This window comes from Rhodamnia argentea, chromosome 1, assembly GCF_020921035.1.
Source record: "Rhodamnia argentea isolate NSW1041297 chromosome 1, ASM2092103v1, whole genome shotgun sequence".
Lineage (NCBI taxonomy): Eukaryota > Viridiplantae > Streptophyta > Magnoliopsida > Myrtales > Myrtaceae > Rhodamnia > Rhodamnia argentea.
The window spans coordinates 11,370,701-11,395,539 of record NC_063150.1 but is presented as its reverse complement, the minus strand read 5'-3'; the positions used below and the strand labels follow the sequence as shown (position 1 = coordinate 11,395,539).

General features: G+C 39.6%; 2 protein-coding genes across 2 annotated transcripts; both read right to left on the bottom strand.

Annotated features, from left to right (window-relative positions):
- Positions 1 to 6,350: 6,350 nt before the first annotated feature.
- Positions 6,351 to 12,460, bottom strand: LOC115747032. Its single transcript, XM_030683063.2, has 5 exons — positions 11,344 to 12,460; positions 10,443 to 10,907; positions 9,277 to 10,347; positions 8,173 to 8,341; positions 6,351 to 7,447 (listed from the first exon to the last, which is right to left on the bottom strand). The coding sequence occupies exons 1-5, from the start codon at positions 12,409 to 12,411 to the stop codon at positions 6,465 to 6,467; spliced, it is 3,756 nt and encodes a 1,251-aa protein (XP_030538923.1). The 5' UTR covers positions 12,412 to 12,460; the 3' UTR covers positions 6,351 to 6,464.
- Positions 12,461 to 16,310: 3,850 nt separating this feature from the next.
- On the bottom strand, positions 16,311 to 18,697 carry LOC115747033 (cyclin-D5-1-like). The gene is made up of 5 exons (XM_030683067.2): positions 18,182 to 18,697; positions 17,982 to 18,068; positions 17,502 to 17,793; positions 17,247 to 17,383; positions 16,311 to 17,155 (listed from the first exon to the last, which is right to left on the bottom strand). The coding sequence occupies exons 1-5, from the start codon at positions 18,449 to 18,451 to the stop codon at positions 16,952 to 16,954; spliced, it is 990 nt and encodes a 329-aa protein (XP_030538927.1). The 5' UTR covers positions 18,452 to 18,697; the 3' UTR covers positions 16,311 to 16,951.
- Between the last annotated feature and the right edge of the window lie 6,142 nt (positions 18,698 to 24,839).

Here is a 24,839-nt window from a genome sequence, read left to right as displayed (position 1 = left end):
GAAACTCGGACGAAGACGACAGTTGATGAGAGAGAGAGAGAGAGAGAGAGAGAGAGGGAGTAGCGACCCGGTGGATCCCAACATGCGAGTAAAAATTGGCACTTTAGGACAATGCCCCTACCTTCTCTTAGGATTTAGACAAGGCCAATCCACGTGTCATAAAATTTTTCGGAAGAATTTTAAATTAAAACTCGAAACGTGATCCATTTTATTTATTTTCTTTCCAATAGAGGATCCCAAGCAGATTTTATTTCCAATTAGAGGTTGATTAGCACATGCTTCTCACATGTCACTTCCGCCGAACGTTATCGCCAGGAGCATTTTCGTTCTTCTTTTCTCGGTTCTTCCTCTTCTTTCTTCCTCCGGTTCATCGTCTTCTTCACCGAAGGCGGCCGTTTCTTCATCATCGGTGCGAGCTTGACGGTAGGGGGGACATGGGTCCCCGGTAGAACCGGAGATCGGACCGTACCTTCCCTTAAAATTGGTCCGATTCTTAGGTATGAATCGAATCAAATCAAATCGGACCGAGGACCATAGAACCGATCAAAAATCGAAGAACAAGACCGATACTAATGGTATCAAACTTCAGAATTGGGAATACTACTTTATTATTGAATGTTATTCAATACGTTCTTCCATTACTATAATTATTCTTTTAACTCGCTTTGATGCCGGTGGAAGATATGTACCCATTAAAATCTCCCTCCAAACATATGTACATATTCATTGCAGGAGAAATTTAATATCCTATGCATTTTGGAAACCTCAACCTCAACTACTTTTTTTACACGTGTTTCTATTTTTTTTTTTTTTTTGGTCTATCCATATCTTGTTGAGTCAACCTAAGATATTTTTTAAAAAAAAAAAAACTAGATATGATTCTGACCAACCCACCCCCCAAAAAAAAAGAAAACTGGATATGATAAAAGGAGGCAGACAAAATCGATTGATTGGACAAATCATGGTGAAGGCTCGGTCACGGGGCGAGGGTAATCACGGAGAGAACTTATACATGTGTGCTCTAATTGTAACAGACTTTTCATATAATTAAGTACGAACAAATTCATAATGAGGACACTAACATCCATATCAGTTATATGTCCGACGTTCTGGAAGTCGATTATAATATACCCATAATACGAATCTCTGTAATTTCGCGCTCGAGATTTTAGAATCTCTCGCTATCAGCTTATCCATTCGCGAGTGCTGACTAATATAATCACCTATGAATAATACCTTCTCGTAGAGATGGCCAAAATGAACTGTGGCATATCTATTCAATAAAAAAAGGAGGAGGCCCGGGGAAAAATAACCATTGGGCCTAGAAACCGGAACCGGCGATTCCACCTTTTCCAGGAATCGGAACCGGCCACCTCTACCTTCTCGTAATGCCATTTTCCTATCTAGGATCCATTAGAGAAGAAGAAAAACCCGTGGAAGCTTGTCTCGCGTGTACCTTCAGATGAGGCGGGTCTCAAATAAGACCCACTTGATCTTCCGATGCACATGAGTTGGGTTCTGACACGTGCATTGAGATCACCCCGGCAATGACACGGGTATTCGCCAAACTCATAGGTCTAGATGGATTTCAACCCACAATTGACATGAAGGAATGCCCCCATAAAGAACATACCAACCTTCCTATCGAGATGATCTATCGACTTGATACGAAGAGAAAAGTTCATAGGAGCAGACTATGATTTATTTAGTTATTCAGTTAAACTTAAACTAATGATTCGTTATTGGAGTAGAAAGCAACAACCATTTTATCCGACATTCCGTAGTTTTGATTTTTCAATGGATTTATATCTTTCATTAATGAAAATTCTTGGATGTAGCGAGCAATAATTCTAGTTATTCGCTATTCAAAAATTATTGTTTAAACAGTTCATACCATCCATACATAGTGTTTTGATCCATTTGTAGAGACGAGAAAACCTTTGTTCCTCCGTGGGCCAAACAATTTGGCTGGGTGGTCCAACCATCAATGCAATCATGGGGACCGTTTGTCGGAAAACCGAACTTATGAAGCATGTCATACATGTAATCCGAGAATTGATTTCCGAACCAACTCTCATAGGGATTGCATCTTGTGTACGCACACATGCACATAAGAGGGTGCCAAATTCATTGACTTTGGCACCTAACACTTATTCTATCTTACTTCTCTTAAGACACAGTAATAGACGGTCGCTGCTTCTGGTGTTGTCAATGGAAATAATGAATTCAATTAAAAGATGTTATATCGAACCTCTAAGCTCAACGAATCTTCAAAGTATGTACACGCAAAATGTCTCGTATATGTGTATCGGATAGGGTTTCGCCCAAGGTGGTTTCTAAGGTTACCATGAGTAAGAGACGATGTGATTTTTCAATACGACATTCATCAACTATCCCGACATAATGCTTGATTGCTTAACCCAACCATTATCGGGACTAGCAATTACGATTTCGTAAGAGTAAATTATCTATTTAGCCCATCATTGTAAATCTATTATTCATTACTAAAGTCGGGGTTGAGAATGTATTTGCTTATATACTTGCCACATGGCACTTAACTTTACCACGTGATAAGCCATATGGCATAATTGTGCCACATGGCTCATGTTCGTCCAACTGGCATTAGTAATTTTTCTTCTTTAAGCGTGTATTACCTATTAAATATGAATTTAAATTTAAGCACGAACAGAAAAAAAAGTTATCAAATCTGGAAAGATGGCGGAACTCCTGACGTGGGATTGGAATGGTCTTCAATGTAATTCCTGAAATTTATTTTTGCTTAATCAAAACCTGAACTTCCAAAAGGCAGCTCAATAAAGTCATTTTGTTTTTTTTTGACAAAACCAAAGTCATTTTGTTAAGTTTAATGGGCCTACCACGTTAGAGCCAAAAATTTGATGTGGGCTGCCACGTCATTTTTTTGAAGTTAGCAAATCATTTTTTCCTTTCTTTTTGGGCCACAATAATAAGAGAGAGATGACGTGGAAGCCACATATAAGCCTAGTGAACGTCAGTATGACCAATTTAGTACGTCAAGTTAATATAAAATATGGGGGAGAATTATAAAAAAAAAAATCACAAACCTATTGTAATTGTGTCAATTCAATTTTAAACTTTTTTCACCGATTCAATCTTAAACCTTTTGCATAGTGCCAATTCAATACATCCCACCAATTTTAGCCTTCCCACACTAGCTGTTCGGCGATATAACATTTTAATATTTTATCAAAATTTTTAAGTTTTTTTAAATTATTTATTTTCTTTTTTTCTTTCCGTCTTCTTCCCAGCCGATCGCCCGTGGCGGCCTACTAGAGGCCACGGCCAACCGGAGAGGTCGAGTCTCGCCATGGCTACGCAAGGCGTCGCATCGCCAACCTAGATCTAGTGAGGTCGACCTCGCTCGGTCAGCTGTTGCTTCGTCGACCGGCTAGAGCAAGAAGAGGGAAGAAAAAAAGAGAAAGGAAAAGAAAAGGAAAAAGGAAAAAAAATTCAAAAAAGGGAAAAAAAAATATTAAAATATTATATACCGGACGTTTGGTCTCGACCGGTATCCATATCGGTGCGGGACGGCCGGCTAAAATTAATCGAATGGATAGAATCTGCACAATAACAAAAGGTTTGGAACCGAATTGGCAAAAAAAAAATGTTTAGCCTTGAATTGGTACAATTGCAATAGGGTTTAGAATTTTTTTGGTAATTTTTCCTAAATTATGGTCCCACCAGCTAATAATTTTAGAATTTTTAATGGAAAGATTAGCAAACTAAAGAGACCGTGGAAAGGGGTTCATGATTCCTTATATGTTGCACGTCAAACCTTATCTGTAGGTTAAATTGTGCTTCTCCTTTTTAGCCTTTTCTTTCAACCTCTTGTCCACTTTTTCCCTAATGTCCCTAGTTCGAGCGGAAAAAAAAAATGGAATGTGAGTAGGAGCATAGAACAAACATTATGATGGATTTGGGCAAGATTGATCAGATAGACTCATTTAACAAAACGTAAAAATTTAGAATTAAACTAAAAGGTTTAAGATTAAATTGGTAAAAATGCAATAAATGTGAGACTTTTTGGATAATTTTCTTCGGATCACGGTAAGAGTCGATCCAAAGAAAAAGGAAGTGAGGAGTGTTTTTGAGATTGACTGGTGAGAGGGTGATGCTTTTGTACGTTGATGAGATGGTGTCCTTTCGTCCTTGACCACGAGTGATGTCTTGTGATATATGATGTTTTCTTTTTATGCTTTTCTTGTTGAAATTTTATGATATTTTTGCGACATGCTGCTGAAGCTGCTGGTGGAATGTGTTTAGCAGCAAATGGTCTTAATGGGGTTCAGATCTACTCTAAATAAAGTATAACATGAATTCTAAGATATTCGACCTTCGACCAAAAAAAAAGGAATTCTAAGATAAAATTGCATTTATGTGAACATTTATTTGTCATAAATTTCTACAAAAATTGTAACTCTTATAAACATTCGCGTTTGATACCAACATTCATAATAATATAATAAATGTAGTTTCATACTTGCATAGTTCACGAGCATCTTACTGAACTATTAGTTATCGAGTAAAATTTTAAAAGTTTCATGATCTAATTGCAACCGAAACAAAAAAAAAAAAAATTTAAGGATCATACCTAACGTTCAAGAAAAGTTTAGGTACCTTCCATTCGTTATCCGCGAAATATATGTAGTTGATCCCGAGGAAGCTCCCTTGGGAATTGCCTTTGCTGGCATTGGATTCCATGCTCACGTTCGAGTCCTATATGTGTTTAGTCTTAACCAACGTGACATTAATAATTAGTTTTGCACTAAAATTGCCTTCATTAAAGTTCTTATCTATGAACATGAAACCCTTAGTATTAGAATAATCTTTAAGGGCTGCGTCCGCCACACCTTAGATAGAGCTTTGTCTGAGGTACGTGAACACACCCGTGCTTGGGGATTACTTAAAAGGTTTGATAACCAGTCTAATGAAAAAGTACAGGTTCTTTCACCAACAATGCCTAACAGGTTCATGGCGGAGAATTGGAAACTGAATCTTTCTCATCAGCTTTGTGTTCGAAAGTTTCGAGATATCTATAAGTTGTCTGAGGTAAGAACTTTATGGTATCTCCAAAAATTAAATTTTGTAAAAATAACAAAGGCGCGCTGCAAAATTGCTCGCGGGATACAGATAATATATTTTCCTTACATTTCAAAAGCTCTTGCCATCGATGCTATGAAGATGACAAAATTTCTATGTATTGATATCTACCGTGTTTGTTTAGAACACTCGTTAATAAGATTTTATTTGAGAAATGGGCCATGGCTATGGTTACCATATAAATAAATTATTTATGATACTCCAATTAATGCTCTTGGCTAGTTGACTCTCCCACTCGATGTAATGGTTGGTGCCATAATTTAATGGAAACCGGTCTCACCACCAGCCCCTCTCTCTCTCTCTCTCTCTCTCTCTCTCTCGATGTAATGGTTGGTGCCATAATTTAATGGAAACCGGTCTCACCACCAGCCCCATAATTTAATGGAAACCGGTCTCACCACCAGCCCCTCTCTCTCTCTCTCTCTCTCTCTCTCTCAATTCTTGCACACTCAAATTTGTGTCTCCGTAGCCAGTATTTGTTAATGGACGATAACTTGGATTAGTGTAATATCAACGGATCATTAGTTGGCCCATTAGCTCCTTAATCTTAAATTTAGACGCTTAAGTTATGAATTACCTCATGTTATTTTTAAATTAGTGATACTGCTCTCTTTCCATGCAAGAGTTAAGCACACAGCATGTACGATTAAGGACTGATTGATGATCTGATTTTGTGGACCTTCAACGTGTTTCGTGAGGATTCTCTTTCTGGAATATGATATCGTTGCTACGAATCATGTGTTTAGTGGGATAAACAAGTAAACAAAACCTAACCCTGCTAGTCTAATCAATGTATTTAAATCATGGGTGGGTCAATTTCTTTTGTTCAAAGTGCACGAGCTAGGCAGCTTTATTTTTACGGCTGTTAAGATCATCCTTCTTGGTTACAGCTCCAGCCATTATGAACAGTCATGTTCAAACTCGAATGGTTAATGTACCCTGTATAAATCTCATGAGATATTATCATGTTATAAAAGTGCAGGAGAGTTTCCGCCGAATCTGAGAAACAAGGTTCAAGAACTAACCTGCCTTGCGCGTTCCGATCTCTTTCCAATTTAAATCCGTAAGCAACGGCAGTCAATTGTCCTCGAACACCATCCCGGAGGAAGGAGTACCCTCTATAGCAGAAATCTACCATCTCAAAATTATTGATATGCGATAGGCAGGGGCATGTATGGGGAAATGATAAAACAGAAGTTCACAAGCTTGACACGACAACAAAATTCTCATAAGCTTTGGGGAACTTATCCCGCCTTACAATTTGACAAACTTCCCTAGTCTGGAGACCAAGAGTAATTCTCTGTACAAGTTGCGCATACGCCCCGTTATTGTTCATCCATCTCAGAAAACCTCCCACTTTCAAAGTTATGATGATTCATCCAAACAGGTTCAAGCAAAGCCCGAGCAGCATTCAATTGGTTCTGTCTATACCCTGAAATTTGTTCTCCAAGCTTTTTCTCAATCGGAAGATAGATTTGATCAAGAGAAGCCAACATTGTATCAAGTTGATCCCAATGTCGATTTTCTTGCCCAACTAGCTTTGCAATCACAAAGTGCAAGAGTCCCGACACAAGGCCGTCGTTATCCCTCTCGAGCCCGATCACTGAACCAGCCAAGAAAATCATTCCAACTGCATCAAGTAGATTAGCATTTGCTTTCAGCAGAACGAGTACCGTTTGCATTACCTTCTTAAATGCTGGGTACTTCTCAGATTGAGAGATGCTCTCATCCTCCTCTTCAGAACAATCTTCAGAGAGTTCGTCTACCTCCATTCTTGCAACAACCGAAGGCCATGATGGAAAATGGGTCGAAATATCCGACACAGTTAAAGAGGTATCTCCATGGATCTTGTTCAGCATATATGTGGATCCCAGGGCCACAACCAAATCAGGGAACCATGGTTTTGCTGCTGCGATAAGACGCATGGCACATCCATATCCCAATGATAACTCGACACTGATTATCAGATCGAACAAAAGATTGGCTAGATCAAATATTTCCAACGGAATTCTTGAAGCTTCGCTGGTGTCTGTGAGGACTAGATTAAGCAATTTTACCATGTAAGTGAAGGAGCTCTTCAGACACATGGTTATTTCTTTCATGTCATCCTCTGTCAATTGCAATGAGTGGCTAGATAGTTCCGCTAAATCTGAGATAATCTGTCGAACGGCTGCTGATGAGTAATGTAAGCATCTCCCATAATTGTCGGAATAAAATCTCAAGGTTACAGCATCACTTATGAACTTGAAAATTGCGGTTAGCATCTTCACCTTTCTGGATATCCTTTTTCCTGTTGGTTGTAGAGAACCTGGAATGACGTCACAAAAATAACACGTAGCTGCCAATCAGAGCACAAGCAAAACATCTGTCGTAACCATACAATGACACTTGCTACTGAGATGATCACATAGAGGTTAGTTCGAAGTGATAGTGCAGTTACTTTTTCTAATTGCGACAATTCAAAACAGTATACCTCATCAACAAAGCAATACGTCAGCCTAAAAAGGAAAAATCAGCTAACCAAGGTCCAGTTGTCCAGTTAGGTGACCACGATATATGCTGTTCATGTATATCCTAATCTTCTTTAGATCAACTAAATCATGCCAACAAGAGTAACCCTTCTGAGATTTCCTCGACTCAGAATGTCTTGGCAGTTTAGATGAACAAAACTACATAAACTACTTAACCGACAGTTATGGTCCTTCTGCAGATGAAAGCGGCAAATGAGTTGATGACGAGCATTTCATGATAACAAGGATTATGCTTTCGCTGGTAAAGGCAGGATAAGCAGATGCTACCATTTCCATCCACATTAGAAGAATTTTAATTTGAGTTACTCTTCCATCTAAATGGATAAGATGGAACTGCGAATGTATTCACAGTTGCAAACTATAAGCTAATTACTATTGCATCATGCACATTACAAGTTAAATTTATAAGAATATGAATAAATGGGAAATCCACATAATAGCAGATGGTTAGAATAAAAGGTCTCTCCCCCTTTTTCTCATATGCTCTTCCATGCACACTCACCGCCATCACTTGGTTGAGAAGCGTCTGTTGCTGGTTCCTTTTCTTTTTGTCCAGAGGAATAATCCTTCCTCCGACAATTTTGTCCATGCTTTAAGGACGACATGGCAGGATTAACAGGGCCACCATCTCTGAGCAGCTTCTCCGCACAATTTAGCAACTGATCCATAACCTAATAATGCATGATAATTAGCCAAGCCCCTACACAGGTTCCTTCAGTTATCTGACCGCTTGTAAAAAAAGATCCCCTCAATAAGAGTGGATACTGCTAAAACCTCAAACCAGGGCCCTGAGATTTAAGTTGACAAGAAGCTGGTCCTATTCATTTCTTTTCTATGGGTGGCACTGATGAAGCACGAAAGGAAGAAGTATATCCCTGCTGTTAACATAGAATTTAACTCCATCATAGAGACTGGTTGGCAAGAATACAACAAAAACACCTGAACAGTGAATTTCAACATATATAATGAAAACACATCTAAACCAATACAAGTATCGAAAAAACGCGGACAGGATGATGTTTATGAATGTACAAATCAAGTTCTGTGCCAGATTTGTCACTCTTCCGTCCTAACTCGGTTTACATAAACGCTCATAAGAAATCCATGATGGGTACTCCACTGTTGTACAGACACCTGACAAATATGTTTCTATCAACTGCTGCCATACTTCCGTCAACAGCAACACAGACATTTCATCAGTCCCATGTTTCCAGTGAGGCATAAAGAAGTCCAATTTTATTTGGGCATTCGTTATTCAATTTAACTGTTCCACACGACAGTGATATTTTCACATTTTATAAGCTGACTGTGAGAAAACTGGCATTTGGCACGCCTTAAAATTGGTCATCAGTCAGTATCAGAATGTAGGCATAGTGCCTCGTAAACAATTCTAGGTTTACACTTTATTTTTCCCCAATTGAAAACAAGAACAGAATGAGAAAGCTGGCCTATGGGAAAATGAGAGAAAGGCAGAAATCTATCATGCAGATGGACCAGAAACCACGAGGAACAAATAGTACATAATCATCATCACCATTTTGTCCAAAGTGAACTTCCTACTAAAAATAGTCATTATGAGTCACTTATAAAAGGGAAGAATTTTTACCTTTATCACTGCTCTTGAAGGGTTAGATGTGCTATACGTCCTGTTTTGAGAGCTCTGTGAACTACTCTGGCTAAGATCTGCTGAGGCCATGTGCAGCACCAAGGCTGTATATGCCAATAGAGGGTATATGCTCATGTATTCAACATTCACACACTCCACAATGCTGGCTGTGGCAATAACCTTTAGAGTACTAAGAATCAGTTCACGAGATGAAGAAGCCAGCAGAGCCTTCCGAGAGTCCTCACATCCAAGCAAGTCTTTTATTTGCCAGGCTACTCCTACAGCAGCCAAATAGCCATCCTCAAAGCTGGATGGTGTCTGCTGGCTGACACTTCTCTTTTTAGCTAATGTTTTCAGTGATGACTGGTTTTTTCTCCTTTTTGAAGAGGACATACTCTGCTTCTCTGACATATCAATGCCAAACTTCTTATGGCAATGGAAAGCAGCATTTTGCAGCAATTTTGAGAAAGCATCAAACATATCATCACATTGATCATAAAGAAGCAACAACTTATGGGCACTTCTTACTTCAGATTGTCTTTCTTCATTTTCAGATATGCCAATACAGTCCATGACTAGGCGCCCACATTCTTCAATGAGCCCTGAAACATCATCTGGAGAGATGGCAGAGACGATATTGAGAACAGAAGATTGAGCATGCGCAGTTGGTGCCGCAGCAAATAAGCAATTCAGCTTGTCATTTGCAAACATTTCCTTGATGGCATCCTTGTATGATGGCTCACCAACAAGTTGCTTACAGATGTAAGCTGCAGCGTCAAGTAAACCCTCAATCTGATCTTCATTCAGCTTATCGGTTGACAAGACAAAACTAATAAACACTTTGAAAAGGTGCATAAGACACTTCAATGGTGCACCTTCCAGAGCAGCATACTCACAAAACCTTGCTCCAGCCTTGGGCGACCTCTTAATAAGTGTAACACATCGATTACATGCCTCTTCAAAAGTTACTTTGGAGGGAAAATATGATGGCGAAAGCAATCTAGTGATCTTTTGAGCAACTTGTGCCTGATCAGTCGCAAGCGTGGACAGCAGTGCTTCGAGTGTTACCACCTATAGAACATAAGTGGGAATAAGAAACAAAACCAGCCAAATAATAGATGACTGCGTTATCTTAACATAGAATAGATCGGAGACAGCACTTCAACCTTATTAAACTGGAAAGATTGAATATCTCTAATGAGGAGGAGAAGTTCAATTAGGGCAACCCGCACGGAAAGAGTACCATCCGTAATCAGATGCCCAAGTCTTGGTAGTAGCACTTTAAGAACCTCATGTGACTGTGCATTACCAAGCAAATATGCAACTCCATTTATAGTGGAAAGCCTAACTTCACTGCAGTTGTCATACGCCATGTCATCGAAAATCATTGTAATAATCTTGGTGATGGTAGATGAAGGAATAACTTCCCAGAACAGATTAAGGATGCGGCAACAACCTTCTACTGCAACAACTCTTACATCGGGACAACCATCCTTGAGCAGTCTTTCCAACAAATAGAACTGTCTGTCAAGAAAGCTGTCCTTAACCTCTTTAGTGGCATCTGGATCTTCTAAAGGGAACACGTCCAGCAGTAAGTGCAGTGCATTCTGTCGAACATCTGAGTTTGCGACCTGTCAAGCAAGTGTAAACATTCAGACATTGCATTGGCCAACTGACGTAGGAAAATTTACTCTTGTTCTGACTCCTCGGTTTGTTCAGTATAAATTGGGATCACACAACTACACAGACAGCTGACTAAAGGAAGGCCACTGATCCACCTTTCACAGAAAATTGGACATAAACAGCAGAATCTGCTCCAAATTAACCGAGCTATATGCTGGTTCAACACATGCCACAAACTCCTCCTAGTTGCCAGCATCAAAGTCCAGTTTGTTCACCTCTAACCAAGATAATTATAGATGCAAACAGTATCAAATGATATCAGTAAAAGGGAAAACCTTTGTATCCGTATGTAGATAGCATCATCAGATCATTCATTCCTATCAATCAAACCCACAAAATTTGTTCTTTTCTTTTGCAACAAATGCATCCATAAAATGACAATACCTGTAGTGAGCGGAAAAGTACTGGCTCAGTCAAACGGAAAAGGACCTTCTCAACGCCATCAACAGTGCGCTGATTGATAAACCCACCCAAGACTCTTCTGATAGATGTTGCAAGTGCTGGGGAACTCGAGTGTATCGCCCCTTCAATTAAACCCTGCAAAAACCCATTTTCAATCTCATCTTTTGAATCTCCTTGCGCAGCATTCCACGCCCTGAACAGTATATCCCCATATGCCTCCAAAATCGACTTCCTTCCGAACGGAATCTGCGATTTAATCATAGCCAAAGCTTCCTTCACAAGCTGCCTGCTCAGCCCAAACATGAATGCCACAAATCGCTTCCCTTCCTCGGTTTTCAAATATAATGGCGAGATCACACACCGAATCAACAACATCTTCAAGTCGTCGATGCTGTCATCCTCAAAATCAAACAAGCCGAACGCATCACGCATCGTGTAAACCCTACTCACGTCGACCTTCTTCTTCAAAGTCAGGGACCTGGACACCAGGAACGGCAGGAACTGCGAAATCAAATTCTCTCTCCCGGGAAGATCGCCCTTCCACCAATCCTCACACAAGCCCACAATCTCCGCCGACAAGACGGAGTCCGACTCGAAGAGAACCAGATTATCGTGCAGCGCCCGCACCGCCGGCAACAGATCGTCCGCCAAGCATGCCCCGCGAGCGGCCGAGACGCACAGCCGTGCCACGTGCGCCAAGACCCGAAGCCTCTCCAGGAGCTTCTGCCTCCGGCGATCGAGGCTCGGCGGGGGCCCGCCGTCCCGAGGCTCGGAGAGCCTGGAGGAACGGCGGGGACGCTTCGAAGGAGGGGAGGCGAAATCGGCGGGGTCCGCATCCGGGGAACTGCGGAGGAGGTTCTGGAAAGAGGCGACGGACTGAGAGATGGCGCGGTGCAGGGCGAGGGTGAACGACGACGAGGAGAGAGACGGGGACTGAGAGTGGAGGATGGACTTGAGGGTGGCCTTCGAGGATTTGAGGTTGAGGTCTGCGATGGCGGAAAGGAACTCTTCCGGCGAGGATTTGAGGGAGGAGCGAAGCCGCTTCTCCATTGGCGAAGGAGAGAGAAGGAGAGGGAAAATGGAGACGTCCCTGGCTTTTGAATTTGGAGCGGGCTTGATGACGATTGACGACGAACCCAGAAAAGAAATGGAAAAGTTTTGCTTTTTGCCCCCCGAACTTGCACGTTCTTCTCAATTGTTTCCCTCTCTTCTTTTAATTTATCTAATCAAGTCCTCGAAATGGCATGTAACTATTCCAATCGAATCCCCCCCAGCCCCTAATCCAATCAATTAGAGCCGATATATAATATACTCTTCGTATCTGGCAAGAATTTTGATGTGGAAAGCTCTAGTGCAGTCTCCGTGCTGGAAAACTCCCATTACTCGTGTTTTGATTATGCTCCTCACCTTCGGATTTTCGGTCCGTACTTCAATTGGGAGAGCTACCGAAAAATTTTTAAACATATTACATTTATGTCAATTCAATCCCAAATATTTCAATTGTATTAGTTGAGTCCTAAATAATTTTTAGATTTTACCAATTGAGCTCATCCGGTCTATTGTGGCCGGAAATCGCTAAGTGGATGTCGTCTATCCTATGTGATAGAGCGGACGTTGACGTGAACATTTTTAATACTTTTATTTATTTTTGTTTCTTTTCTTTACTTTGAACTTAGGGCCGGCATGGCCTGGCTGAAATTGGAGTGGGCCATCGCGGCCCTCGCAAGCCCTAAGTTAAATGTAAAACAAATAAAAAAAAAAGAAATAAATAATTCAAAAATCAAATATTATTAAAATATTATTTAAAAATATTCACATCAGCGTTGTTCGTGCCACATAGGACTACCGGTGTATACGTCAGCGATTTATAAGCCAAAAATTGTCGGGATAGGGTCAATTGGCAAAATGTGAAAAAGTTTAGTACTCAATTGGGGCAATTAAAATGTTTAGAACCGAATTAACATAAGTGCAATAAAAATAGGACTTTTTTTGTAATTCTCCCTACGTTACTCAGTAGTCAACAAGGGCAAAAAGTTCGTGTGTATCACATTCTTCTCGATCCCAATTGATGAATCAGCTTCGATTAAATCGGGTTCAAAGCTTGATTGATGGATCGAATTAAATTGGATTCAAAGCTAGAGGAACTTGGTTGGAATAGTTATGCAAGTTTAAGGATTTAATTGAACAAAATGAAAATTCAGTGATCCGGTTGAAAAAACATGCAAATTCGGAGAAGAAAGCGAACTAGGAAAAGAAAACCATTTGTCTTTTCGAAATTTGCTCTTGGCTTTGAGTATTCCTAAGTTATTCTTTCTTTTCTCGTGTTTTTGTCCCACCATTGGTTCGAGGCATTTTCTCTTGTTCTTTTAAGATTCATTCTTATTGCTATGCTTGTCATTCCTCTTAAAGATCTTTCAACATAGAGATCGCATCTTAAACAATAGCCAAAGTATGCACATGAATCGCATGTAAGCACAAAATTGACATTTTAAAGAAAGATGTTGCAAAATCACGTTACTGTGAGATATACGGATCATTGATTAATGGCAAGTACTTGTTTATGCAACATGAAGAAATTCTACATGTATGCATGAACAAATTGCATAATTTGAATGTTGTTTATAAGATAGAACATATCGAAATTTTGAAATCGAAATGCCGGAGAAATAAAACACATAGAATTATCAATTTACTACTTTATTCATTGATAGAATTAACTAATGGAGGATATTTGGGGGGAAATATTGCGATATCTTAAAAGTGGGAAGTTTTTTTTTTTATTTGATAGTATGGACGATATTTTAATGGTTGCAGCATAAAGTAACTTGATTATTAATTTGTATTTTTCTAGAATCAATAACTTCGAAGTACCCTAAAAAAAAAAAAAAAACTTTGAAGTGCCTAAGTCGACTGGCAATCACGGCGAGGGCTGCTATATCAATTCATCATGAAAAAGGTTCCTACTTTTTAACCACAAATTTTACTAAAGAAGAATTGCCGGAGTAGCACTAAGAAGAAGCAAATTAAGGAACTCAAATATATTACTTCATACATGCTAGTGTTGTAACGGGCCAACAGATTCTTGGCCGCTGAATAGCCCATGCGACACCTAATGAGTTGAGAATGCCAGGCCAGTCTTCCTCCTCATGTTGTCCCATAAAACAGTAAGGCGAATAGCTTTCCCGTATCGAATCGTACCATGCTCAATTAAGCTCGGGCACCTAATCCATAATGCAAGACGAGTAGAACATTTTAGACACCACAATTGATTTCGACCTGCCATGACCTCATCGGGATAGTAACATTAGCTCTTGACCATTTTGTGCACGAAGCTGATGGTCCATGCCACTAATGTCCTTGATTAAAAGGTATAGTCTCTGGTAGTTTCTGTTGCTGCCTTAGATAATTAAACGTCAATCAAGTAGCGGAACAAAGGAGTTCCCAAAGGGCCGGAAGAGGATAGGAAGTCCAATTTCGTGGCAGGCTATTTCCTTCTTTGGGCGTTCACAACCCAATCGACAAATTTGTCGGACTCCCTTTTTAATGGATTAAGTTGACCAAAAATATGGAGAAAGTGAGGCCTTTAAAAACACAAGTTCCTAATACCGTTTCCGAATCGCGATTAAGGTTGTTTACCATATCGTACGTAGAACAAGTCGAATCCAATATTTATTGTCGTCGTCACAAAGGACATGATTGCGAACTAGAGTACGATGTAGCTTGAATTGTCACGGATTGAATTAATCAACAAATGTTAATCAAATGCGCCTCATATAGATCCCAAAGAAAAATCAATGGTCGTGACTTCATATGATCCATGGGCTCATGATCCGTGCAAATGTTTTCCCCTTTGGAAACAAGTGAATTTACCGAATATGATCTGTCGTAAGAATATCGGGCCGCTCACCTTGTATGCAAACATAACCATCGATTGCCACGAGGTAATTGACCCGATCCATCTAAAACCCAATCTACGTAAGCCCCGCCCACTCCTTGAAAGCATGTGGAGCATTGGACCTTTCTAACATTCGTGTGAAAATTTACGCTTAATCTTTCACCATTTTACCTCGTTGCGAAACGAAACGAAACTAATGAAAAGAGTTCATATCTCCAGGAATAGATGATATATGGAATTCCATAAGAAGATTTTTTTTTTTTTCGCTAAATTCTTTTCTCGAGCGATATGTCTCGATCTCAAATGAAAATTATCACTCTTAATGCATCTCGTTATGTGAGAGTCTTCTTAAGTTATTCTTTAAGCTTTATTAACTATTAAGGATTGCATAAGTCATACTGATGTCACAAAAAATAAGAACGTGACGAATATGACGGAGAGTCAAATCGATATGTTACAAAGTGCTATTCACATGAAATCATCAAGAACGTAACACCTCACATTCTTGATTCTGCAGTGCCAGCAAACATAAATAAACGTAGTTCGAAAGCGAATCAATGTGCCACGCCGACATACTAACTGAGCTCAAAACTCCTTCATCCGAAGCGCTATTTGTGCCTTTTAAGTATTCCAGCATCCACGTTGATTTAGTTTCATTCAAATAGTAAAGAAAATTCGATGCCTCATTTGGTTTCGTGAATTTATCAACGTCCTAAGTCCTTCGATTGTGGTTTGGCTAACTCTTTTAGACCAAAAATTTGTCCTTATAAAAAAGAGACCAAAACATGAACATGATGCCAACATTAACGAGAAGATAGATATGCTAAAGAAACACAAACCAATCTTCTTCCTCATTCCCCATACCTAGAAGACACTCATTAGATCTAGACACTTTGATAGATCGCAATGAAACGTGACCCATCTTGTGGAGGGGGGGGCAGGGGAGGTGATCATCATAGGCTCCCCAGACTACAACTTAATGGGAAAAAACAGTGGAGCCACTCGTGAAAAGCAAAGACTCCCCCAACCCAACATTCCAAGCAAAAACATCCAATCACAACCAACATCCCATGCTTTTTTATTGGCCCAATCCCACACAAATGTGTCAAATCAAAGCAAAAACAAACAACACATTCCCTCATGCCTTACAGCCTTTTGAAAGACACAAGGAAGCATCCCAAGCTCCCATCAAAAGGTAGGGACTAGCTAGGGTACTGCACTACGCAAATCGTTTAACTGGCCAAACAATTTCACGGTGAACAAAAACCAAAATGAAACAAAATGCCAAAGTGGATAAGCATTGAAGCAGATGGCAGCATTCTAAGCAAAGCTGCAACTTCTAGCATGAATATAGACAGATTAGGATTAATTGGCTGCTTCTTCTTCCTTCCACTCTCCTTGGTCTCTCTACTGAACTTCATGTCATCTTCTTGCTTTTCTCTCTCTCTCTCTGTGAAAAGGTTTCAATCCTTTTTTTTTTTTTTTTGGAATTATATACTCTCTTTTACCTCCAGCTGCTTGGCTTTCACTGGCTGAAGAAAATTCCTTCCTTTTTCTCTTTTGTGGGTATTGGAAAATGAAGACCCCCCAGTCATCAAATCCAATCATGCTAATGAATTCGGGACTTTTAAACACTCATTAGACCTGTAATCATCATCCCCTAATGCAAGAGCCTAGATCAATACCACAGAAAAACTATTGCCTTCTGGTCTTTTTCTTCACAGGACAGCTCTGATCACCGTCAATGAATGGAAGCCTCCTCTTGATGCCACTGGCATAGGTGAAAGATGGCGAAGCGCTTCTCAGGACATCTCTGTGAGAGATTTTTTCCCTAGGAGTCTTGAGTCTTTCCTGCTTCAGTATTCCCTGAATAAGATTGTAACAGACAAATATATGCTCCTGTTTGCAGTGAGATTAAAGAGACTATCATCAGAATTAACAAGGAGATCATCGGGAAAGGGACAGCAGTTTTTTTTTGCACAAAACTCACATTATCTTGAGAATCCCATGATGAGATTCTACTCGTTTTAAGTTCCATTGCTTTTCTACTCAACTCGGCATCAGAAGATGACGATAGTACTGCAGCAGCAGCAATAACAGATGGTCTATAATCCACCAAATTAATCTCTGGCACATAAATTGAACAGAAATACATAAATACAGATTGTAACAAAGATGAATACAGACATATCAATCATGATACGCAAAATGCTTAGTTTCGCAGCTTAGACTGACTTTCTTTTACCTTTTGATAGCGCGAGAACGAGCTCCATGGCGTTGAAGAAGAACTCCCTCTCTCTGGATTGGCCGTGGAATTTAAGGACCAGATAGTGCAGATAAGAGAAGGGAGTGATCGAAGCCAATTTCCACTCGAGCGTCTTCAAGATCAAGAGCTCCGTGTTCTGAATGATTTCGCCCTCGAAAAGGAAATCTTGAGCTTGGAAATCTGATATCGCGGGCACTCTGTACTCCTCCATCTTCGCCGCCAGAAGCAAGCACGCCAGCGACAGCAGTCGGACGGCCCACAGCTTCCCGTCCTTCAAAATGAATCCGACAAATCCCAAATAAATATCGTTCAGAATCAGATTCATCAAAGCCAGAAGACCCAGAAAAGAGGAGATAAAAAAAAGGGGTAGAGACCACACTGATACGACATGTTCGGATTTCGAAAGCATCGACAAGCATGGGCTGACCAAACTCAAATGAGAAAGAGGAGTTCGCTTACGGCTATGGAGCGGATTGCAAGGAACCGATCGAAGTAAGCGATCGACAGATAGGCAGTGTGCAAGTGAAATCCGAACGATTCCCTTCTCTGCAAAACGCAGACTCTTTTCTCTTAGCAAAAGTGAGAACGACCCAGAAATGATAAAGCAGTCAACTTTGTGAGAAAAGAATCCAGAGAGAGGGAGAGAGAGAGGGACAGACATCAAAAATCCAATCAATGGCGCTGGTGCGAGCACGCTTGAGCCAGAGACTGCGAGGGGTGGTGGAGGAGGAGCAGTTGAGCGAGAACGGAGGGTGGTCGCGGGCCTCTTGCCGGATGAGCTCTCGGATGTACTCGTCCTCGTCGCCGAGGGCGAAGAAGAACTGGGTCGACTCGGTGCACCCGTGGGGGTGGTCGTCGTAAGAGACGAGGAAGGCTTCGTCCTCTTGGCACAGAAGGGAGACAACGTCGGAATCGTCGCTGCAGTCCATATTCCTGTCCCTCTTAGTTTTCTTGGCTTAGTCTCCGGCTTCCTTGTCGTTTCCTCGTACAGCTATAGGGAAAATCTCCGAGCAAGAAGGAATCGTGGGAGATTTTGGCGCTAAATCAACGCTGATGGGATTGAGAGAGAGAGAGAGAAGAAATCGCGGGAGTGATGAAAATGGAGAGAAGAAGGCGATTTCGGTGCCGCCAAAATCAGCGCGACGAGAGGGAGAGGTTACTTGCGGTTACATATAACACAGTGTGCTACAGTGGTTATACATTTGTTTTTTCCTCCAGGTTTTATAATTATTATGAGTAGGCATTATTCGCTATTTTTTCTTCTTTTTACACTTTTCCCAAGTTCTTTTATTTGTTTCTTAATGAGATTAATGTGGAATTTAGGCTCCGTTTGCTTCACGAAAGTTTTTCGAATTTTCCCGCTTTCGGTTAATGGAAAATAAACCGGTCAAGGAAAATATTTTCGATCAATGGAAAAAAATACATCCGAAAGCGAGGAAAATGATTTCCGCTTTTTGAAAAGAGGAAATTATTTTCCATATTCTTTCCTTTTTGTGCTTATTCACCTTCCTTTTTATATTTATTTCTTTTTCTTTTTCTTTTTCTCTAAGGTTGCCGGCCTCGAGCAAGGGACGAGCTTGCTAGAGGCCGGCGAGGCGGATTCCGGTGAAATCGAGCCTTGCCAGATCTGGTGAGCACGAGGTTGCTGGCCTTGGACGAGCTTTATGATTGGTGAAGGTAGAAAGAAAAAGGAAAAAAATATAAAAATGTAAAAAAACTAAAAATTCAAATTTTTGGATAATTTTCTCCAGGGTACCAAACGACAGAAAGTAATTTCCTATTCATTTTCAAGTTTTAGCCAAATATGAGAAAATATTGTCATTTTTCGGAAAAATAGCTTTCCGAAAACTAGTTTTAAAAAAATATCCCATTTTTGGCCACATAAACCGAGCTTTAGAGAATGGAGAGGTAAATATAACTTCTTAATATTTGCTAAAGTATTACCCCTATGAATTAAATTATTTGGGGTGATCGTGGGCTTTTAATCGCCAAAGGACGGAATTGCAATGAGACCAATATAGATGAGGTATAATGTTCAATTTTTCTATGAAAATTAGTTAAGTGTTGAAACAATTTCGAACATCATTATTTTGTAGAAACAATAGTAAGGATGATGCCACCGCAAATTCTAACTTTTATCAGGTTTCAATGTTGTCTTTGTGTTCTTTTTCATTTGTATTCATAAAATAAGAATTTAATTTATTTATATTGATCGTTTTGTATTAAAATCTTGATGTGAACAACCATGATACGTAAAATTACCAAAAAGTCCTAGACTTTTTTTTTTTTTGCACTAATTCAGTCCGTTTGGTGACCGGCACTGACATGAGAAAATTGTAACAAATTTTTTTTCCTTTTTTTTCTTTCTTATTTTTCCTCTTCCCCTATGGCTAGCGAGCCGTGGTCGACAAGGGTTGCTGAAGCTCGCCGGCCACCGGGCTAGGCTATCGGGGCCGCATGTGAGGCAAGCCTTGCTAGGGCATTGCCAACCATGGAGAAGGCTGCCTTTTCCTTGTGGCAGGCGAGGCCATGCTTGCCTTCACCGTGGCCCTAGCGAGGTTGGGCTCGTCCCGATCTAGGCAAGGTTGCCTTGCCAATGGTCGTGCCTCGTGATGGTCTCCCGAGCTATAGCCAAGGTCCTCGCACTGTGGCCGGTGAACTCCGGCGACCCTCACCGACCACCGGAGAGAAGGGAAAAAAAGAGAGAGAAAAGAGAAAAAAAAGATATTATTAAAATTTTTCCACGTCGGTGCTGGTAGGGTCAATGAGTGAATCGACACAAATTGCAAAAGGTTTAGGATTGAATTGGAAAAAAAATTATTTAGAACTAAATTGACATAATTATAATAGGTTTAAGATTTTTTTTTAGGTAATTTTCCCACCATGATGAGACTAATTGGGTAAAAGACATCACCACAAAAGAGACATAAAGCCCCGAAACGAGGGGTGGACGACCGAGGGGGAGGGAGGAAGACAGAGCTACGAGTAAGCTGCTCAATCAATGGCCAAGGAAGGTGTACGTCGCCTTGGATGGCGATTGAAAGTGCTAGACACCAAAACATAACCAACTCCTCAAATCGACGAGTGGTAGACTCAATCGATAAGGATTAATTAAAGTTGTTCAGAACAGATTTCATTAGCCTATAATATGAGCTTGTCGACAATGAAATGAATCGGCAACATACAATGTGAATCATCGACAAGAGTCCTCGATAGAACCTAAGAGAAGTTGATAGACGAGATCGTTGACATCGAGCTATTCCAAAATTTTGACCGAGTGTTGGAATGGTGCAGTAAACGAGCAGTGGCCTGCCAGCATACGTAAGATAGTGGATCGACACGAGCACATAGCTGCCGAGTAATTTTGCCAGCATTCTTGGGATTGGGTCTAGTACTTGAAATTTAATGCAATTACGGATAGGTTTGGAAGTTGTCAATGTACTGGAAATCAATAGCTGCTTGTATATAGCCGTCAATAATGGTCTATAAATATCTACATTGTACTCTCGCAAAGGTTTGATTAATTAATCACAAAACTCATTGTTCTTTCTAACTCATCTTTACATGTAAATTTCCTATCAATTTATCTTTCCTGCAATTTTGTAGATTTCAGTCATTTACTTTTCATTCCAAAACCAACAGAAGACCCTCCACGACCTTTATCAATTTAATTCCATCTACATTTAGAAGATATTCCGCTTTTCCGGCAAATTATCTTTTTGGTACGCCTTGTAGGAAAACTTCTGTTGAATCCGAGGAGATTGCAATTGGCAAGAACCGAGAGTTGACAATGCTACTGGCAGCCATACCCCGTTACCACCAACTTGTAATGAGGTGGCCGCACATTTTGAGTCCCCATCTCTGAAAAAGCGGCAAAAGATAATCGTACGAAAGACGGCGGTCTTCTAAGGCATCTCAATGAAGAGCAATTAAAAGAAGTTGCACCAATTCCAACATGATGTCAACATGCGCAAATAGCTCGAGGGATAACAAAATGACATGGCCAACTACATTGTAAATTACATGTTAGATGTGATCATGCCATTAGTTATCAAAACTGTCAACGATGCCATGTCAAGGCCAGAATCGCCCAACCAGCCACAAAGACAGTTCCAAGTGAATCATGTGGTATAAGGGTGCGTTCCTAGTCCATCTGGTCAATTCAATAACATAAATACTTTAGTCTAGGTTTATCAATTCGTGACTTTGCAGAAGCGTGAGACCTCAAATCAAGGCCAAAACAATGGTAGTCATGAAAAATATATATATATACTAGTCAAAATAATCAAATGGGTAATAATAATTTGGTGAATCAGACTATTCGACAGGATGGTCAAGCACCAAATATTGAAAATATAAGACCAACCGGCGCAGTGGTGCCACCAAATGTGCTGAATATTCCCTAACTTGCTGGATACTGTTAACATAGATAATCCAACAAAACCAGCGTCACCTCAGGGCAACAACATGAGCAACCAAATGCTAAAATGACTCCAGAATAATTTGCTGAAATAGTCGGACAACAATTATTATTATCAAACCTATCTACAAGAAACCTAACCTTGAATGGGTCGATAATCAACCTTTTCATGCAGGCTTCGAAACTCTCACTTTGCCATTTTCCTTGACGAAGACGAACAATTGACTCAAAACTTTTCGTTGGATCACTTAGGGAACACTTAAAAAAAAACGATTATTTAAATGTCGACTCCGATTTAGGTCATAGGAAATATGACGTGACAATATTTATCAATTTCCATGACCAACGTGGGTTGCTATATAAACCCTAATTTTTGTTTGCAACAAAATTAGACCAAATATTTATATATATTTATTTAATTTGGATTTGAAAATAATCAAAGAAGAAGAAAACGTGGAAGATGATGAGGTGCCGATGAAGACGAGGAAGGTAACTAAGGTCGTCGCTTCAGTCAAAAGCCGGATAGGGGCTCGGTAACCTCTAGAATCGGGCTCATCCTGAATTTTACCCCATCGATTCTCGACTCCACAGCCACGAAGAGCTCCATCTTCATATCAGGAGGAACGCTCTGCTAGTCCATCTCCAGATCTACAGCCATGGCGACGGCGGCGGTTCGATCACAGCTTCCTTGCAAACTCAAATTTCCTCCTCCATAGCGCAAACAATGGCAATGGAATTTTGGCAGACCACAAGAGAACGGAAAAAAGAAAAAGAAAATAGAAGACGAAGCAGGAAGGAATCGAAGCCATATTTAGAATTTATGACCGGAGGCACTTAATCGATTTTTTTTTTTGGCACTTAAGTGATTTGCGAAAAGATTTGACACCAAAATAAGCTTTGTAATAAAGTTATAGCACTTTTAATGTCCTTTTCCGGCTATATTTGTTTAGGTCGTTTTCACGTTTGTTTTAATTCTTGCTCCATCATGATTTCAAAAAATATTCTGAAAAAAAGTTACTGTTATTTTCTCCAAAAATGTTTTTTTTTTTACTTTGAAAAACAACACTATTTATAGCTGAAAGGACGAAGAGACCCTTGTCTGACTAGGCCAAATAATGACATGACTCAGTCGATTGTAAATCTGACCATATAAATCACTCAATAACATGTTTTTACATCATATTACACATGCACACACTCACAAATTAAGGCTCGCGCGTATATTTGCACGTCTTTTGCATATTTTTCGAAACATAAACAGACAAGGCACGCGAAGTCATGGCAGGCCATAAAATGACGAAGAAATTTCATCTGATTTTGCCTCTGAGAAAATCAAATTCGCATTAGAATTTAAGGAAATTATTCTGATAAATTGCACTCAAAGGACTTATTTCGGAAAATGTGGCGGCCGAAAGTGCGTTGGAGGGACATTAATGGCCTGTTTGGTAACGTTTTTGTTCCAAAAAGATCATTTTTTTAAGAATCAATTTTTTTTTATTTTGTTTCCCGACTGAGTTTTAGAGATTCAGAACGCATTGGTAATCGCCCAAAATTTATGTTATAGAAAATAATTTCTCTTTCCAATTTGTCATTTAAATCAAATAATTACATAAGCACTTTTCATGATTCCTTAGACCCCATCTTCTTGCACCATGACATCTTTTGGCCAAAATAGGGATGTTTCAGATTTGTTCTTTAGAAGGATAATACACTAAAATTGTTGTTTTTCCATGCTTCTCTTGAGGCTATGCATATGCCAAAGATGAAGAGGCGATTTTGATTATCTTTTATTGCTCAAAATGAATAAAATCCATCTCTACCACATAGGTGGCTCAGTTTTACCCTTAGATACCATGCATATGGTCATTGATGCGACATGATACTCTGACAATAAATCAGGCAGGGCCTAGGAAAAGTAGAAAGGTAAAATCACCAAAAACATGATTGGCTAGTTGAATAAATCAATTTCCTACTTTTTGAGATTTTTTGAAATTTTCGGGATTTTTCGGACCGATTTGCCCATGAAGAGCAAAACCGTCGTTTGGGATAAATTGAAAGGAAAAATCATCAAAAAGAGGATTGGCTAGTTGAAATGACCAATCTCCTAATTTATATTTTTTTAGAATTTTTGGAATTTTTTCTGATTTTTTTCCAATTTTTTAAAGATTTTTATGAATTTTCCTATTTTTTGATTTTTAATAATTTTCTGATTTTTTTTATTTTTTATTAATTTCAGAAATTATTATTTAAAAAAAATATTCAGACTGGGTCGGGATGACCTAGCCCACACCTCACGGGCGCCGAACAAAAGTGAAAGGGGATTATCGTTGCCGTTTTGATTCTCAAAAGTGTTCTTTTTTTGGAGAATCAACTTTTTTTTGCTCTTATTTTTTATCCAAAAGTGTTTCTGGAAATAGAATAAAAAACATAATCATTTGAGTTACCAAACATATTTCTGATTCTTTTTTGTTCCGGAAAATAGAATCAGAGGAATAGAATCGTTACCAAATAGACCCTAACCCTCCCGACACATAACCAATTCCTTGGACCGCATCGCAGTTCTTTGTTTTTTGTAAATGTTCCACGTGTGCATAATTGTCCAATCAGCCTAATTTTGGAAAAATCACCAAAAAATTTCTAAACATATTGTAATTATATCAATTCAGTTTTAAATCTATTTTTTTAGCCAATTGAGTCTTAAACATTTTGTATTTATGCCAATTCAGTCCATTCAGCTATTTTTGATCGGAAATCGCTAACTTGGATGCCAATGGTCCTAAATATGAGCGGTCGACGCTAACATGAAAATCATTTAATAATATTTTGAATTTTTTTAATTCTATATTTTTTTTCCTTCCATTCCTTCTTCCTTCGGCCGGTCCAACCGAAGGAAGAAG

Excerpts from the sequence above, each read along its gene's own strand:
- LOC115747032 (XM_030683063.2), bottom strand. The coding sequence starts at position 12,411 with ATGGAGAAGCGGCTTCGCTCCTCCCTCAAATCCTCGCCGGAAGAGTTC. Across the intron at positions 10,348-10,442 it reads AATCTTTCCAGTTTAATAAG|GTGGTAACACTCGAAGCACT; the intron begins GTTGAAGTGCTG and ends TATGTTCTATAG. Across the intron at positions 7,448-8,172 it reads TTCTCAACCAAGTGATGGCG|GTTCTCTACAACCAACAGGA; the intron begins GTGAGTGTGCAT and ends ACGTCATTCCAG.
- LOC115747033 (XM_030683067.2), bottom strand. The coding sequence starts at position 18,451 with ATGGACTGCAGCGACGATTCCGACGTTGTCTCCCTTCTGTGCCAAGAG. Across the intron at positions 17,794-17,981 it reads TTGCAATCCGCTCCATAGCC|GACGGGAAGCTGTGGGCCGT; the intron begins GTAAGCGAACTC and ends TTCATTTTGAAG. Across the intron at positions 17,384-17,501 it reads CGTTCTCGCGCTATCAAAAG|AGATTAATTTGGTGGATTAT; the intron begins GTAAAAGAAAGT and ends TTTATGTGCCAG.